The sequence below is a fragment of the Anarrhichthys ocellatus genome, unplaced genomic scaffold (assembly GCF_004355925.1).
Source record: "Anarrhichthys ocellatus isolate YVR2014 unplaced genomic scaffold, GSC_Weel_1.0 scaffold6, whole genome shotgun sequence".
Taxonomy (NCBI): Eukaryota; Metazoa; Chordata; class Actinopteri; order Perciformes; family Anarhichadidae; genus Anarrhichthys; species Anarrhichthys ocellatus.
The window spans coordinates 11,075,664-11,090,911 of NW_022280036.1; the positions used below are offsets into that span (position 1 = coordinate 11,075,664).

General features: G+C 40.8%; 1 protein-coding gene across 1 annotated transcript in view; it reads left to right on the forward strand.

Moving 5' to 3' along the window:
- The window catches only part of apba2b (amyloid beta (A4) precursor protein-binding, family A, member 2b), a 53,773-nt gene that overhangs the window by 16,673 nt on the left and 21,852 nt on the right, over window positions 1–15,248 (forward strand). The window contains exon 3 of the mRNA XM_031846055.1: window positions 13,707–14,201. Within this exon, the coding sequence (XP_031701915.1) occupies window positions 13,727–14,201 (475 nt within the window). The 5' untranslated portion in view covers window positions 13,707–13,726. The remainder of the gene's footprint in view (window positions 1–13,706; window positions 14,202–15,248) is intronic.

Consider the following 15,248-nt stretch of genomic DNA (forward strand, 5'->3'; position numbering starts at 1 on the left):
CAGCCAGTCCTGTTGAGCCCCGTCAAACCTTCTCTGTCCTTGCTGTCTCCTTGTTATGATCCTTGGCTGCATGCCAAGGGAGAGTGAAATTAGTACTCAGCACATCACTGTGAAATGACTGAGGCAATGTATCTACAAGCTGTCATCTTTGACATTGATTTATGTCTCCTCAGATCTGACCTTTCTTAAAATAAATACAAGCATGACAGTTCTCTCAATGAGCCATTTTGTACACACTGATGGAACATAAACATCGTCAGTGAAAGCATAATCCCACATTTACATTGACATTTTATATTTGTTTGATACCTTTGGGATAATAATATCTTTTCAACTCAAGTCAATTTTGTTTACACAGCCCAAAAGTGTGTGTGAGAGTCTGTACAACATATGACACCCTCTATCAGGTGAGGTATAACGTTAGGTAAATAAAATATAGATGTGTTTTCAACAGTTTCTCTGTTGTTTGAGCTGCAAAGCAAATTATTTTTGTTCTAATGACGGATGTGAAGTAGATAAAGGAATGTCAAGTGTCAACGGTGTTGGTTTTCACTTTAATTATTTAATGACCTTTTTGCTGCATATTGTTGTCATTTCATAAACTTGGGAGCATGAAAGCTTGTGTGCTTTGGCTTCATAACTGTTAGACCAAGCGTTCAACTCCTGAAGACACATCTACGGTTTCTGTGTGTGTTTTCATAGTATCTCTGGTTCTATGCCTTTGTAATCTGTACAGCCTGCAGTCTACTTTTATATTATTTAATATGTTGTGCCCTGTTTATTGACCATCCTGCTAAGATATTGTTTTGCTTGTATATTATATTCCACTACCCTTCTATGCCTTTACTGATTTTATGTTTTTATGACTGCAGGAACCATGAATACCATTCTTGTGAATACTATTAGTACTGTAGACCAGTGACTTCAGTGACATGTGTGATTAATTTGTTTCTTTTAATTTGGTGATATTTCTCCACGCTAATTTGCACACACAACACAACTGCCTTGCGTTTCTGCTGCACATCTCTGTAGCATTGGTCTCATCTTCTCTTCTGTAATACTGTGCATTCCTGCCTAACCCTGTTTACAGAAAACAACAATTGCAACAATTAGTCATTTAAGTCATTTTGACTTTGAAGCGGAAAAAAAAGCCAAACAATCTCTGTTCCATCTTCCCATTTGTGAGGATTTGCTACTTTTTTGTTTTATGTGAACATAAACTGAATAGCTTTGGGCTTTGGGACACAAAAAAAGACATTTGAAGACATCAGCTTGGACTTGGACATTTTTCACAATTTTGTGACATTTTATAGACTATTTGATCTAATTGATCCTAGTATCAAACCAAGACGTCAGCATATTTGCACAGCACGTATATAGGCCAATGAGAAGCTTTTTAGCCCTATTAGCAGTCTCTTGACATCAATCAAACAACACAACATTAAACAATCAGATCAGTATACAAAATACAAAATGTAATCAAGTAATAATTTGACCCTCAGTCAGGTCTCCCAGTCACTGATAATAAAATATCTCTGCTGCACCTCAGAACCTCATCATAGCTCTATTTTAGTCTTCTTTCACAATACAGTCCTAAACCCCAAATCATTATATATTCATCTGAATGTTTTAAGACTTTGCCCTTTCAAGGGATATTAGTGAGTTTTCATCACAACGTCTTCATAACAGCCTATTTGATGTGAATGTATTATCCGGTTTATGTTTTAACTTGTTGGGGATTTACACTGAGATAGAAGAGAGACGGCAGAGAGGTATCTCGGGAGAGACGGCTGTGATCAGGGCCACTCTTTGTTTCTTGCATGTGTTGCCTTGACATTCCCTATTTAAACCAGGCCAACCGGCACTGACGCAGTGTGATGACGCAAAATCCGAGCAGATGCATTTCCTCCCGCCTTGTCGAGGTATAATGCTGAGCCAGAGCCAGCCTCTTTACCGAACCCAGGCACCGACTACTGTGGTCGTGCTTGGCACAGTTTCCACTGAGCAATGTGAGCGAGATTTCCCCACAGAAATCTAGGTTTAGAAATATGCAATCCTAAAATAGCTTTGAATCATACATTATTACAAAGCAGACCTGCCTCCTCTGTCAAACTGCTCTTGCTGCTGTGATTGTCTCCTTGCTTTCTCCACGCTTCCACATCTGAAAAGATTCCCCAACATCATTAGCATAGCTTTTTAGTTGATATGAAGAAACTCCCAAATGACTTTTCTGTCTCTCAAATGTAAATGCACTTAAAAAGGAAAGCAGCCTTTTGTAGATTATGCAACACACATGAATAGATATTGTTTTGACATTTGAATGTATAACAGAACAGTTGCTGGGGAATACGGAAACCTACAGAGCTGCTTTTGGGACATGGGGGCATGTGTTATGTGTTTGTGTGTGAGTGTAGTGGGCAGATTTCAATCTTCCAGTCCGACTCGGTGTGTTTCCCCTGGGTTCAGTAAAGCATCAAGGATGCTGGGAGGTGTGACACCCCCACCTGAACCTGCCACTGCTTCAGGAGGATTGATGTGACAATTTCACACACGTATACACACACACACACGTATACACACACCACAAGAAGACAGATGCAACATATTAGAGCTAACGGTGTCAACTGTTATCATACAGGCCTAAATACGCGCACACGGATGTCCTTGCAACATGGGGACTGGACTAACGATCAAAAGCAAGCCTCTTTGTGTCTGCCTATCTTTTTGTTCTTGTCAGGAGCGGTGCTGCTCCTCTTGTGTGGCCGTGCAGGCGCCTGTGTGCGTGATTAGCCCTCGGCTCTGTCAGCTGGCCAGCAGCGATACTGAAACCAAACAAAAGCACACACAAAACTGTGGCGCCTGCATGCTCTCATGGTCCGTTTCAGCACGTGCAGACGTGTGCAGGTTGGGCTATCACGTCGCACCACTGCAGAGCAAAGAACGGTAAAACGATTCAACCCCGTTGTGTTCCTCAGAAGCAATCGTTGACACATGGGAGAATTGAGCGCCCTAGCTTCGTTTTCAGTTAACAGTTAATTAGAATCAAGACTTTGTTGTGGTGTTTCCAAGGCATTTTAATCTCATGTACCCTAAGCATGTATCGATGAGGAAAAAGGGAGTCTAACGCTGATTGAGTGTGCACTATAGTATGTGTGTTTGTATTCCTTCTTGTGATGTGAATGCCGATGAATATTTTTCTCCCGTTTTCCCTAAGGGGCTGTTTGATTGACTGGACCCAGAAGTTATTTCATGTGCATGCCACCAAACTGCATTAGCGGGCCCGGCCGTTGCCGCTCAGCCCGTCTGTCCCTCAAATAAGATAAGGGGATATTTCCCTGGCCCAATATTGCTTGCTCTGTTCTGTGCTGTCACTGAATACAATGACCATCACCACATCCCATGAATATTATTAGCATTTTTCTCAGGATTCTGTCAATGCGGAAGACAGCCTTGTGGGAGTAGAAGTACACGCTGTTTTTTGCCGTGGTGGGATATCTGAGCTGCCTCTTGGAGAATAGAGTTGATACTGCGGCGTATTGTCCGGTCTGTAAATGTAATTATGAACGTCCATAATGCCAGTCATTAACAAGAAGTCACCTGACGCAGCAGTTCCAAGCCGTTGCCGTTGTTCTGCTTTGAAAGGACCTCGTGGAGGTTAAAATGTGAAATAGCTGCTGCTGATTGAAAGTTGACAAAGAACGAGGATTAGAGGCCCGAGGAGGGAGCTGTTTCTGGATAGGGAACGATAACAGCAGAGCCGTGAAAGACCTCTAACTGAGCACCAGGTGGACCATTGTGTCATTCGGGAGCAATTCTCACCTTCATCTTTCCAGACTTTGAGTGACCATTCAGGAGGAATGACTGTTCAGTGTATATTGCCCTTTCTGCTCCACGGCTGTTTGCAGAGGTCCATGTAGTGTATATCTTTCTTTATATGGTTTCACTCATTCAGGGGTTGGAACTAATGCTAAGTGAGAGCCAAAAGTCCTCTTCATATTTTCAGTGAATACAAAAACCTGGATACAGGACATGATACCAGAGTTTTTGCACCAACACTGATATTGATGTATTGCTAATGTGTATTTTCTTTTTTCATCTATCAAAAGAAGCCAACGATTTTAAATGTTAAATGGTAAAAAGGTGTTTCATTTGTCAAAATCTGTGTTATCATTGTTGGCTGAAGTAGTAAAACAGCCTGTTGTTCAAAAGTAAGATTGACTGTTTGCAGCAAATTTTATTGCAGAAAACATAAACTAATCAGACCTGTAGCTCGTTCTGTCCGCTGTTCTAAAGACCCTAACCTAAAGTCAACCTAAGTGTAAAAACAAAAGACTTTACACAAATATCTCTTTTTCTAATTAAAACTTGGATCATAACGTAATTTATTCTGATTATTTAAATTACCAATGAGAAAAAAAAGGTTTAAGAAAATGTACTGTTTTGCTTTTCAGATCAATTTTCAATCTCGCTTCTCATTTCCTGAGATGTATTCTCTCTGTCCGGTTTCTGTCAGGATCCACACAAAACATAACTAATCCCCTTTCAAACTAAAATAAATAGCGTATATATTTTTTCTATCTTACATGCTTTCCTTTCATGTTGTATCAGCAGAAAGAACAAACAAACATAATTCTTAATTAGCAGCATCTCCATCATCTTTATTATTTCCCTCATTTTATATTTGGCTTTTAGATTAATACACATTTATTTTGCTGTCAGATTTCCGCCCGGTTGGGGAAGAGTGGTGTGGGAGGATTTCTCATTAAATCCAAAACAAAAATATTTTCCCTGCTGCTAGCGTGTGTGCAGTGGTGGCAGTTCACAACAATGAATGGGGGGTGTCAAGGCTGCTCTTACTGTTTTTTCCCCAAGTTCACAATTTTCACACATTAGAATGACTTAATGCTTTTTATCTGTCTGTCTGTCTCTCTCTTTCCCTCTCATCAGTAACCAAACCCTGTTGACAGCTTCAATTAAACCCTGTGAAATTGCCCCAGTATCTGTCTCCCACTGGGGTCATTTAGCTGTGTTTAGCTCCCTGCAAGCTGGGCTTGTTGCCAGGCAAACTTTAGAGAGTGTTTCATGTTCCTGCTTAAAATGTAGGCCAACCTAGCCCCCGAGTGCCACCTGGCCAGCCTCAGAGTTAACCTGGTTGGTAGTTTGCTCAGGTGCATTTAGTGGTTGCATGCAACAAGTCTTAAAAAGGCAAAATGTATATTCTTCTCCTGCTGCTGTACATTTTGTGAGAATTACTAAAATGTATTTAGCTGATAAGTTTGATTACTTTGTTTACTCCAAGGCCAACTTGTCAAAAACATTTGCCTTGCATCTTGACTTGAAACACCACATCAGTCTACAGCCAGCGGAAGTGCACAAACATTCTTCACTTTTTGGTTTTTGGTCATGCAAATGTGATACAATTTGGCAATATCTTTCACCTCATGGTGGATCATCAGATTCACTCGGCTTCGTCTTCTGGGTACCATAAATGTCCGTAAAATGCAATCCACCCAACTGTTGTGAAGATATTTCAGTCTGACCCAAAGTAGTGGATTGACTATCATGGCCATCCCTAGAACCATGCCGCTAGCTTGGCTAACAGCAAACATCAGGAAAGCTATGCTTTTCTTTCTTCACGACCTTAATGTTGATATTGTCTTTAAGATCCAGACTTGTGTGCCCCTTTTGTTTGCAGTGACGATAATCAATTTCTCCCTTGTTCTGGTGAAGGTCTCTCCTGTAGCCTTTGTCACTGTTTTACACCACCATGAATCTGCGTTGAGGCTTGTTGCTCGTCTTCTTGAACCTAGACAATGTGGTCCTCTGATGCAGGGCCACGTAAAAGGAAAAATATCCATCTGGTGTATTCACTCTGCTTTCATTTGTTGATTGGGGGCGAATTTACTGCACACTGCACGCACCAAAGGTGTTGCTATTTCTTGTGCCTCTTCTTGTGTTCCTGTACAAAAGGCTGTATCGGTTTGAACAATGTGCATGTCTTCTGTAAAAGGGATTACTTTGACGATTGGTTGAGACAGTTCTCCTCTGACAGACTGCGCTGTTAAAACAAAGAGTAGCTATGGTAACAGTCACGGGTGAAGGAGGAGGGGGGCGTGTCTGTGGCGTGTTGTGCTTGAAGTGGTGAGATGGACATTGGCAGACAGAATGGCGGGGGAGCAAGTGCCGCGTTCTGTGGTCCTTTTGCCATTCCCGATGCTCACCAAGTCTCTGCTTTCCTTCTCTTCCTGTTTCCCGCTTGGCTCTTGTCGTCGTGGTCCTGAAGCGAGTGGGAGGCTGTAAGGAGAACAAACGCTGAATCTCAATGAGACAGCTGAGAGGAAACTCATTTTCTCGCTCCGTCTCTTTCTGATAGAGCCTTTTATTCTTTATTTACAAGCAGCACAACTCAAGCACAATCGGGTTATTACGCGATTCATCAACACATGTTTAACAATGTGGAAATGCTGTAAGGGTAGTTAAATGTTATACAGTTAAATGTTTACAAGATCGTTTAATCGTAGCTGACCCCAATAAAGATGACGGGTGGCTGCTTTATGAAGGGCAGTGGAGATTATTCCGTGGATTACTGAGTGTCTCAGAAAGTTCTCCCCATAATGCTGTCTGTGAAAACTTAAAGCAGATGGTCTTTGGAAAAATAGTATCAAGATGATACATTAGGAAGTGGGTGTATTGCAGTTCTGCTGCCACTTGTATAAGAGAAGGTAGGATGGCTGCAGTGGTTAATCGTTGACTCCCAGTTAAAAGGGAAGAAGCTTGCTTCTTTTCCGTTACTTCTACCATAGATTGAAAGAATATTTTCTCCTTCCAGGATGAATACAGTGAATCAAACATGTATTGCTTTGTGTTGAGGCTCCATACCGTTTCAGTTACTTTTTTGTGGTCCCAATCATTGGGCTCAAAGGCTGATTTCGATTTGGTGTCATATCTTGATATAAACAGAAATCAGTCTGATTCACAGGAAATAATCCTTTTTTTCCCACTGTACACGATATGGCCTCGAGGAGATAAATTCAGGCATCAAACCATCAACCACAGACAAATCAATTAGCAAAAACAGCTTAATTAATATAAGGAAAATATGTATTTTATAAGAAAAATATGTATTTTTAAGTCTAAATGCAGATATCTCAGATGCTTTGATCTTTTTGGCTTCAAAAAATACATTTTAAATAATATAAGAGATACTTAAAGTAGATGCTGACAACATCATTTTGTTATAGAGCCAAGGGTCTGGAGGCTATCCCAGCATGCCTCGGGTTGCAGCATAGACTGTATATAAGAAGTGGACGCAGGCATCTTGACGTCACCCATTGGTTTGTGGACTGCCGTTTTTTTGAGCCTCGAGTTCCGCGATTTCGCCGAGGCCATCTTGGATTACGGCTGTCGCCATGTTGGTTTTTCCGCAACCAATCAGCGGAAGTTACCATATTTGGAATGCGCAGGAGGGACGTAGAGACGCCTTATACGGCTCTGGTAGTGGCAGCCACCTGTCAATCACAGTAAGCCCGCCCTAAAGCATACTCCGCTTTTTAGTCTATTTCACTCTAAACTGGACCATAATTTACTAAATGAACATCGTGCTGTATTGAAGAAGACTTGAAACTAGCAAGTGAGACCATAAACTCCATAAATTGTTTACAATGTTAACTGAGGGAATAATTCAAGTGAGAAGTAGGGTCATTTTCTCATAGACTTCGATAGAATCAGACTTATTTTTGCAACCGGAGGAGTCACCCCCTGCTGGTCAGTATAGATAATGCAAGCTTAAGACACTTCTGCATTGGTGACACTTTTGAAGACCTTGTTTAGTGACTTACACCATTCAATGCTAATATGACGTATCCCATGAATTTCTATCAACCACAAAGAATGGGTAAATTTATTTTGCCCCTAATTAAATGTGGTTTAGATGGAAATCTCCTCCATTACATTCTGGGGTCTTTTGTGACCTCTTGGATGAGCCGTCGCTGCGCTCTTGGGGTAATTTTGGTCAGCTGGCCACTCCTGGGAAGGTTCACCACTGTTCCATGTTTTTCGCCATTTGTGGATAATGGCTCTCACTGTGGTTCGCTGGAGTCCCAAAGCTTTAGAAATGGCTTTGTAACCTTTTCCAGACTGATAGATCTCAATTACTTTGTTTCTCATTTGTTCCTGAATTTCTTTGGATCGCAGCATAATGTCTAGCTTTTGAGGATCTTTTGGTCTACCTCACTTTGTCAGGCAGGTCCTATTTAAGTGACTTCTTGATTGAGAACAGGTGTGGCAGTAATCAGGCCTGGGTGTGGCTAGAGAAATTGAACTCAGCTTTCCAAAGATGTGATAAACCACAGTTAATTTATGTTTTAACAGGGGGGCAATCACTTTTTCACACAGGGCCATGTAGGTTTGGATTTTTTTTCCCCCTTAATAATAAAAACCATTTAAAAACTGCATTTTGTGTTTACTTGTGTTATCTTTGTCTAATATTTAAATTTGTTTGATGATCTGAAACATTTAAGTGTGACAAACATGCAAAAAAATAAGAAATCAGGAAGGGGGCAAACACTTTTTCACACAACTGTATTTCTCTGCAAATCTTTGTGTCCGTTTGTGCAAAAGAGGGAGAGAGCAGAAGCAGAAATCACTCTTCAATTTAAACAGCAATTTCCTCTGTGCTGAATAGCAGCAGGTTGCCAGGTCTCCATCTTATAAAAAATAGAAAATAGAGAAGATTATTTCTCTCCATTCTCACTTCCTCTCTGGGAACTCAGTGAACTCCTCCATATTCCATCGAGGTTTGTCTGCTTTTAACTTTATATTCGCCAGATGGTTCTCATTTTTCCTTTCATTGTGAAAAATGAACTGCAAGCTGCATTTAGACCACAGTATGGGCACAAACAGGCACCCACACACACTAAGGTGAATGTATTTAATGTCAACAGTTACATACCAGCTAGTTTTGCAGTCACAGTAGCATTGTATTGTCAAGCCAGAATTATGAACATACTTTGTGCTTGTTTTTATGCTTATCAGACCAATTTTATAAGGAACCATTTTAAAATAACAAAATAGATTGACTTGAATCCTCACGACCTTTAGAGCAGAGCCTACAAATGTTCTTTTCTTTCTATTCCCCTTGGGCATTTCTCAGAAGTAGCTGCTTTTAAATGTCTGGTTAAGCAGAGAAAATACTTGTTTGTGATAACCAGATAACCATTTTATATTGTGATTAAGCATGCAAAATATGGTTTGGCCATCAGTGTTGTCTGATTCTGTCAAAGCAGCAGAATCAGTTTACCTTCAGTAATACCAAAGGTATCATTATACTGCAGTTAGCTATGGAGACTAAGGCTTCAATGGTTCAACTGATAGCAGTGTTTCTTAAGTCTACCATCCTGCAAAATGGACCCCACTTCTTGTGAAATCTACTTAGCTAAATAATTCATTCAACTCCTTCTCTGGTTACATTTTGAACAAGATTTTTTATTTCAGAAGGAACTGTTCAACCAAACTACACTTACTTTTTGTCCATCTATGTCAAGAACAGGATGTCAAACTTGTGACATGTATTATCATGCTTTATCTCACGGAAAAAAAGATGCAAAGTTCTACCAGTGACTAAAAAGCTTAGGTGGGGCTATATGATTGAAATGCATTTCACAATAAAGTAGATGTTATGATATTTATCTATCACTATGCAAATGTATACACTCCAATTATCTAATTGATGTTTATGCAATGAACTGTGCAATGCATCAGACTAATCTTTACATAAATCCAATTTTAAAACAAAACAAAACACAATTTACATAATTGAGCAATATGACCGGGGATGTGATCCAAAAGAGTGAAAGGCATTTTAATTTCATCTCAACTTTTAATACCTCAGTGATTTTGATCCTTACTTTCCCACACCCTAAGAGGATTTGTTCATTCATAGGCTAATGGAATCACTAGAGATCCTTATTTCTGTCCTGCTCCATTTACAGACTACAATAATCATGTTACAGTTTGCCTGATGATCTTCTCTCTTCATGGTTCTTTCACACTCCGTCCTGTCTCGTCTCTTCCCTGTTGAAGCCTGACTGTCTAATTCTCTGGTGTGAGCAGAGGTTGTATCTTAGAAGTCAAGACAGAGAGACATTAGTATTCCCGAGACCCTCACTCTGACTAAGCCATCTGCTGCCTTCGGACTGCTTCTCTCACCCTCTGTGCTCTCGTCGGCCCTTCTTTTACCTCTTCATACACGGGTTCACGCAAACACACATGATTAAGACATGCGTCTGCCAAAACAGGGTCTGAGGGTAATTTAAAGCTTTATCTGTTTTGTGGCAGACATGAAGAGGTCTGAACGTGGAGACAGCTCTGCACAAGTGGTGCCCAGCTGCTGCTTAAAACAGACAATTGATATACTGCAGGCTGCTGTTACTGCTGGTGTGTTTGTGTGTGTGTGTGTGTGTGTTCTTTAGCCACTGCTTCTATTGAGGTTCTCATGGGGTTGGAATATGTTCATGCATACGTTAGGCAGAGAAACAACCTGTCCTGAAGAGACTAGCTGGTTTGCAGTCTTTTAAACGCACCTGGACAATTTTGATTTTTTTTTTGTAGGGAGAAGCCAGAACAATATACGAACATATCCTCTTCCCAAGGTCTTATTTTGTTGTATTAGAGTTGTGAAAGAAGGGGCGTCCTAGTGGAAGAGTTTAAAATGCTTACCATGTCATAGCAATGTCCTCAGTTTGAGATTGAGAATATGTAAAATAATTGCAAATGGCACTGTCAGGTTTTCACTTTTTCTCCCTTAATCACCTTGTGATATTTTGCTCATCAAAGAAGAATAGAAAATGCAGAGAAACTGCACCGCAATAAGGGACTTCAGTGATTCAATGAAGCAGATCTCCCTCACAACTGCCCCCCCACCGCGCTACTCAGCATCAACAGTTCCTGTCCATAGATGACTAGAGCCACCTGTGTGGCCACCTATGGAGCCTGACTGCCAAATGTTGACTTAGAGCATCAGGTCCAGGAGACATGTCGTGTTCCTTTTAATCACCATGTCCCTTAACTGATATTAATATGTTTTTTTGGCAATAAAACAAAAAAAAGAAACCGAGGACGTGCAAATGAGCATGTATTTTGTTGAGCAGCAGGCTCCATTTAATAATAATTCAGGATTCTGCACGTAATGGCAAACGAAACATGATAATAAATGCATAAAGAATGCAGTGTTTGTACAGGGATCTTTGTGACTTAAAATGCAAAAAGAAATCTCCAAAATGTCAAAAGAAATGTATAATTTATTTGGAGTTGGTGATTGTATTCATGAAGTTAAAGTGGGGGATATGGATCTTTGGTAAACGGTCAAACAGAACTAAAGGGTCATAAAAGTGCCATTATACACTAACCGCGTGACATGTAGACACATACTGTGTGTATGAGCATACTTGTACTGTTGAATGTTCATTCTAAGTCCGTCCTAATGTTACTGAACAGGTGGGATAAATCCCCTGTTGATGTATAAATGAATGCAAATTCAATAAACACAGTCACATCCTAAATACATGCCAGACAAAGCAGACTTGGGAAAAGCCACCTGGCGTGGGACTTATAGGATGTCTAAATTCACACAGCAGTTGTAATGGCACTCTGGAAAAATATTACTTGAATCAAAAACATGATAATTAAACACAAATACGGCAACAGTCGGACAATAACAGCCCAAAAACAAGGCTTTTGAATGTAGGATGCCAACAAAGAGAAGGTCAGGGGGTATCGGTCCCTAAGGGATGCAGTTACCAATAGTTACCAATCCTGACTCCCAGCTCTGGAGGGGCTGGGTCTTTGCAGGAGGATGCTGGGATGTAATGTGGAGGAAGAAGGAGGGTGGAGTCAGGGAGGTGCATGCTGTGTAGCAGCTGGTGGGGGAAGGGAGGAGAGATGGGAGGGAGGGAGGGAGGATGGGGCCGTTGTTCCAGCAGATCCCAGTCTTATTGTATCCCACATCCAAGCTCAGGACCTCAGGTAAGAGATGCAGTTAGTGAACGGTTTCCTAAATGTTAACAAACTGAGGTCGATTTTTAGTCATTAAGTTAACACCTTGTAATGCAACACCATGTGCTGTTTTAAATAATGAACAAATTTGCTTCATTATATGTACATGTTGCTTTATTTGATCAGGCGTACATAACATGTGTATCCATGTGTATGTGTGTGCATTTACAAACACTGTGTGATCAGTAACCTCCATGGACGTGCTCAGATTTATTTATAACATGTATGTTTAGACAGCCGCATGTGCCCTCTGTGCACATGTAATGTTTGTCCTCTGACTTGGCTACCTGTAGAATAACTAACTGTGCATATGTGTCTCTGTTTATTCTCCTTTCTGTATTTCCACGGTTGTGTTTTAGAGGGGATGTGTTTGTGCCAGGTTGTGCAGAGCTAATTAACCAGTGTAATCTCTGGTGATGGGAAATGTATTCATGGTAAAGTGGAAAAAAAAGGGGGGGAAGCAGCAACAACACCCCCCTCGAGGGCAGTTGTTCATGGCAACTGGATGGCACAACAGAGTGGGGATGGCAACAAAAAGGATGACAGGGCATGCTTGACAGAAAGAAAAGTACTTTGTGTAGTTGGTTGTTAAAATACAGTACGACTAATAGTAAAGTGCACTTATGGCACTCATCCTGGGATCTGTAGGTTTGTGTGTGTTTATGCTGGCTTGCATGTTTAAGCCTAAAATTCTTTACATCTACCTGTTCACTGTTGCGCCTTTGCTTTGTTGCTCCAAATATTAATATAACAATGCTACAAAGCCTTGTGGGTTATCTAACTGGATTATGTAACTTTTAAAAGACTCGCCATGATTTTGTTAGTTTAGTTATTGATGGTAAAATTATGCATTTGTTTTATCACAATAATCACATCCCAATCACGTGTGTAGAGATTCAACTTCATAATGTTTTTAGACATACGTGTACATTTGGGTTTTTTAGTCTTGTGCAACATATCAGGCTACTTGCTTGTCTTCTCACCTGCACTTCTTAACCAGGTTTTTGTCTCCATGGTTGACCATTCTCAGCCAGCAAGCTACTAAAGGATCAGGAAGTCTTGACTTCTGCCATCAAGACTAATATAATTAGGGCACATGTGCAGCACCGATGTGGAAGTGACGTTGATTAAACTATTGATTGTTTCTCTGGAAGTGTCCCGTTAGGTTTATGTGAAGGCGGTATGCTTAGAACGGCGCTGGTCTTTGTGTCTATTGTTCTAAAGCTGAGTCCGAGTGATATATTGAGCCCACTGTATTTGAAGCCAAAGTTGTGCTAAATACACACAAAAGAGGTCCTCTGAATGTGAAACAGACACTGCCGTGTTCAATTACAGTAGATTGGTTTCTCAGGCGCTGAAAATGTGTTGCAGCTGTATGCAGAGTGCAGAACAAGATAAATGGAGGACTATGTTGTGTTTTCAAGGGGTTTCTGCTGTGAGCAGATTTTCCATTTTGATGTGTGTATACATTATCTTGTTCTGCTGAAACACTGGCACTCGTCTTAAAAGCTCCAACGCTTACCATCTTTAGCCTTAAACATTATGTTTTATCTATTTTATTGTAGTATATTCCACTCTTGTGTATGCACTTTCATGGGTGGATTAACAGTCCTATTTGAAGTTGCTCTAACACTGTGTCTGTATCTGTCTCCTAGGATCAAACCAATAACAATGCATGGCCTGTAAGCAGCCAGTCATGGCTCATAGGAAGAGGCCGGGGACTAGCGGAGGAAACATTATGGCTGCTCCAGGCCCCGCCTCCTGTCCCACCCCACATCCTACAGAGTCATGTGATCGGAAAGCCCTCCCTCCTCGGCAACGTCCAGTTCGCTACCCAAAAGAGTCACATGAACCGAAACCCCTCCCCCGTTCCTGTAAGGCACAATATTCTTCTCCCAAGTCTCAAGACCTGAGTCACAAGCATCCTGAAGTAGATGTACCTGCAGATGTTGAAGTGAAGAGGTACAGCACCCAAGCAGATGCAGAACAACAGGACCAGCGGCCAGCAACACCCTCCACGCCAGAACATAAACATGACCAAGATTACCATGGCCGGGCAGACTTCCACGGTGGAGCCGACAGCCTGGATGACGACTCCAGCTCTGACTACAATAACAACACCTCAGATGAAGAAGAAGACTATGATGACGGTGAGTACGATGTTGATCATGTGGATAATTAATGTTTGATCATTATTACCCCTCCAATAGCCATTCTTCCATTATTGATTTTTAAACACTATATTCATTTCTGTTTGATAAATTGTTGTGGGTAACAAAAGCATCTTAATCCCTGTTGAGCAAGCACTGTTTTGGAAAAACTTGACAGGATTGCCACTGTTTGTGTCAATTCAAGCAGGGTGTAATTTGTCAAAATATTCCCCTAAGTTCAAACATCTTTTCTTTTCCAGCATGAACATTTCCACATGAAAATAAACATGTAGCTGTATGCAACAGAGACAGGGACTTCCACAAGGATCAGTCAGACAGGCATCAAACTTGAGGCAAATACTATTTCATTCATTATGTTTATTCACAAGTAAAAAGTTATGACGAACAGCTCACTAATTATTTTATAAAAAGGAACTTGCTAGTGATCCAACATTAAGGGCGGCTGAGTTGCATCAGGTATGTTCAAAACATAACGTGATGAGTATGCTACTAACTACTATTGTTATTGTGTTATTGATTTATTTGCCACTGTTTGGGGGGCCAATAAACTAATGATGATGACAACTACAGTGTGCGGACTACACTTGCATGTTTTGGACTCACAGTGTATAGAAAATGTATAACACAGGCATAGTACTTTAGTAACTGTTTGTCTGGTATTTGGCTCTCAGTCAGTGTAATAAACATTGTTTTATCAGTGCTTTTTATCACGCACTTGAAAGCAAGAAGTTCAGACACAAGAACTAGCAGATGATTTGCTTTCATTGCCGAAATTTTGCACCACTTTTGCAGGACGTGAGTATAGTCTCAATAAATTACAGAACCCCCCCCCCTCCCCCCCCTCCCCCTATACGGCAGGGCCAAGCCGTATAATGGCAGTAAATAAAACCTGTTAATATATTCAAATAATCTTTCAACAGTGAACACACACACATTCATATAGAGCATGTGGAGGCGGTACTGATACAGACGGTATATCATACTGCTCACATTGTTTTGAAGGCTGGTGGTCGTAAAATCGACATG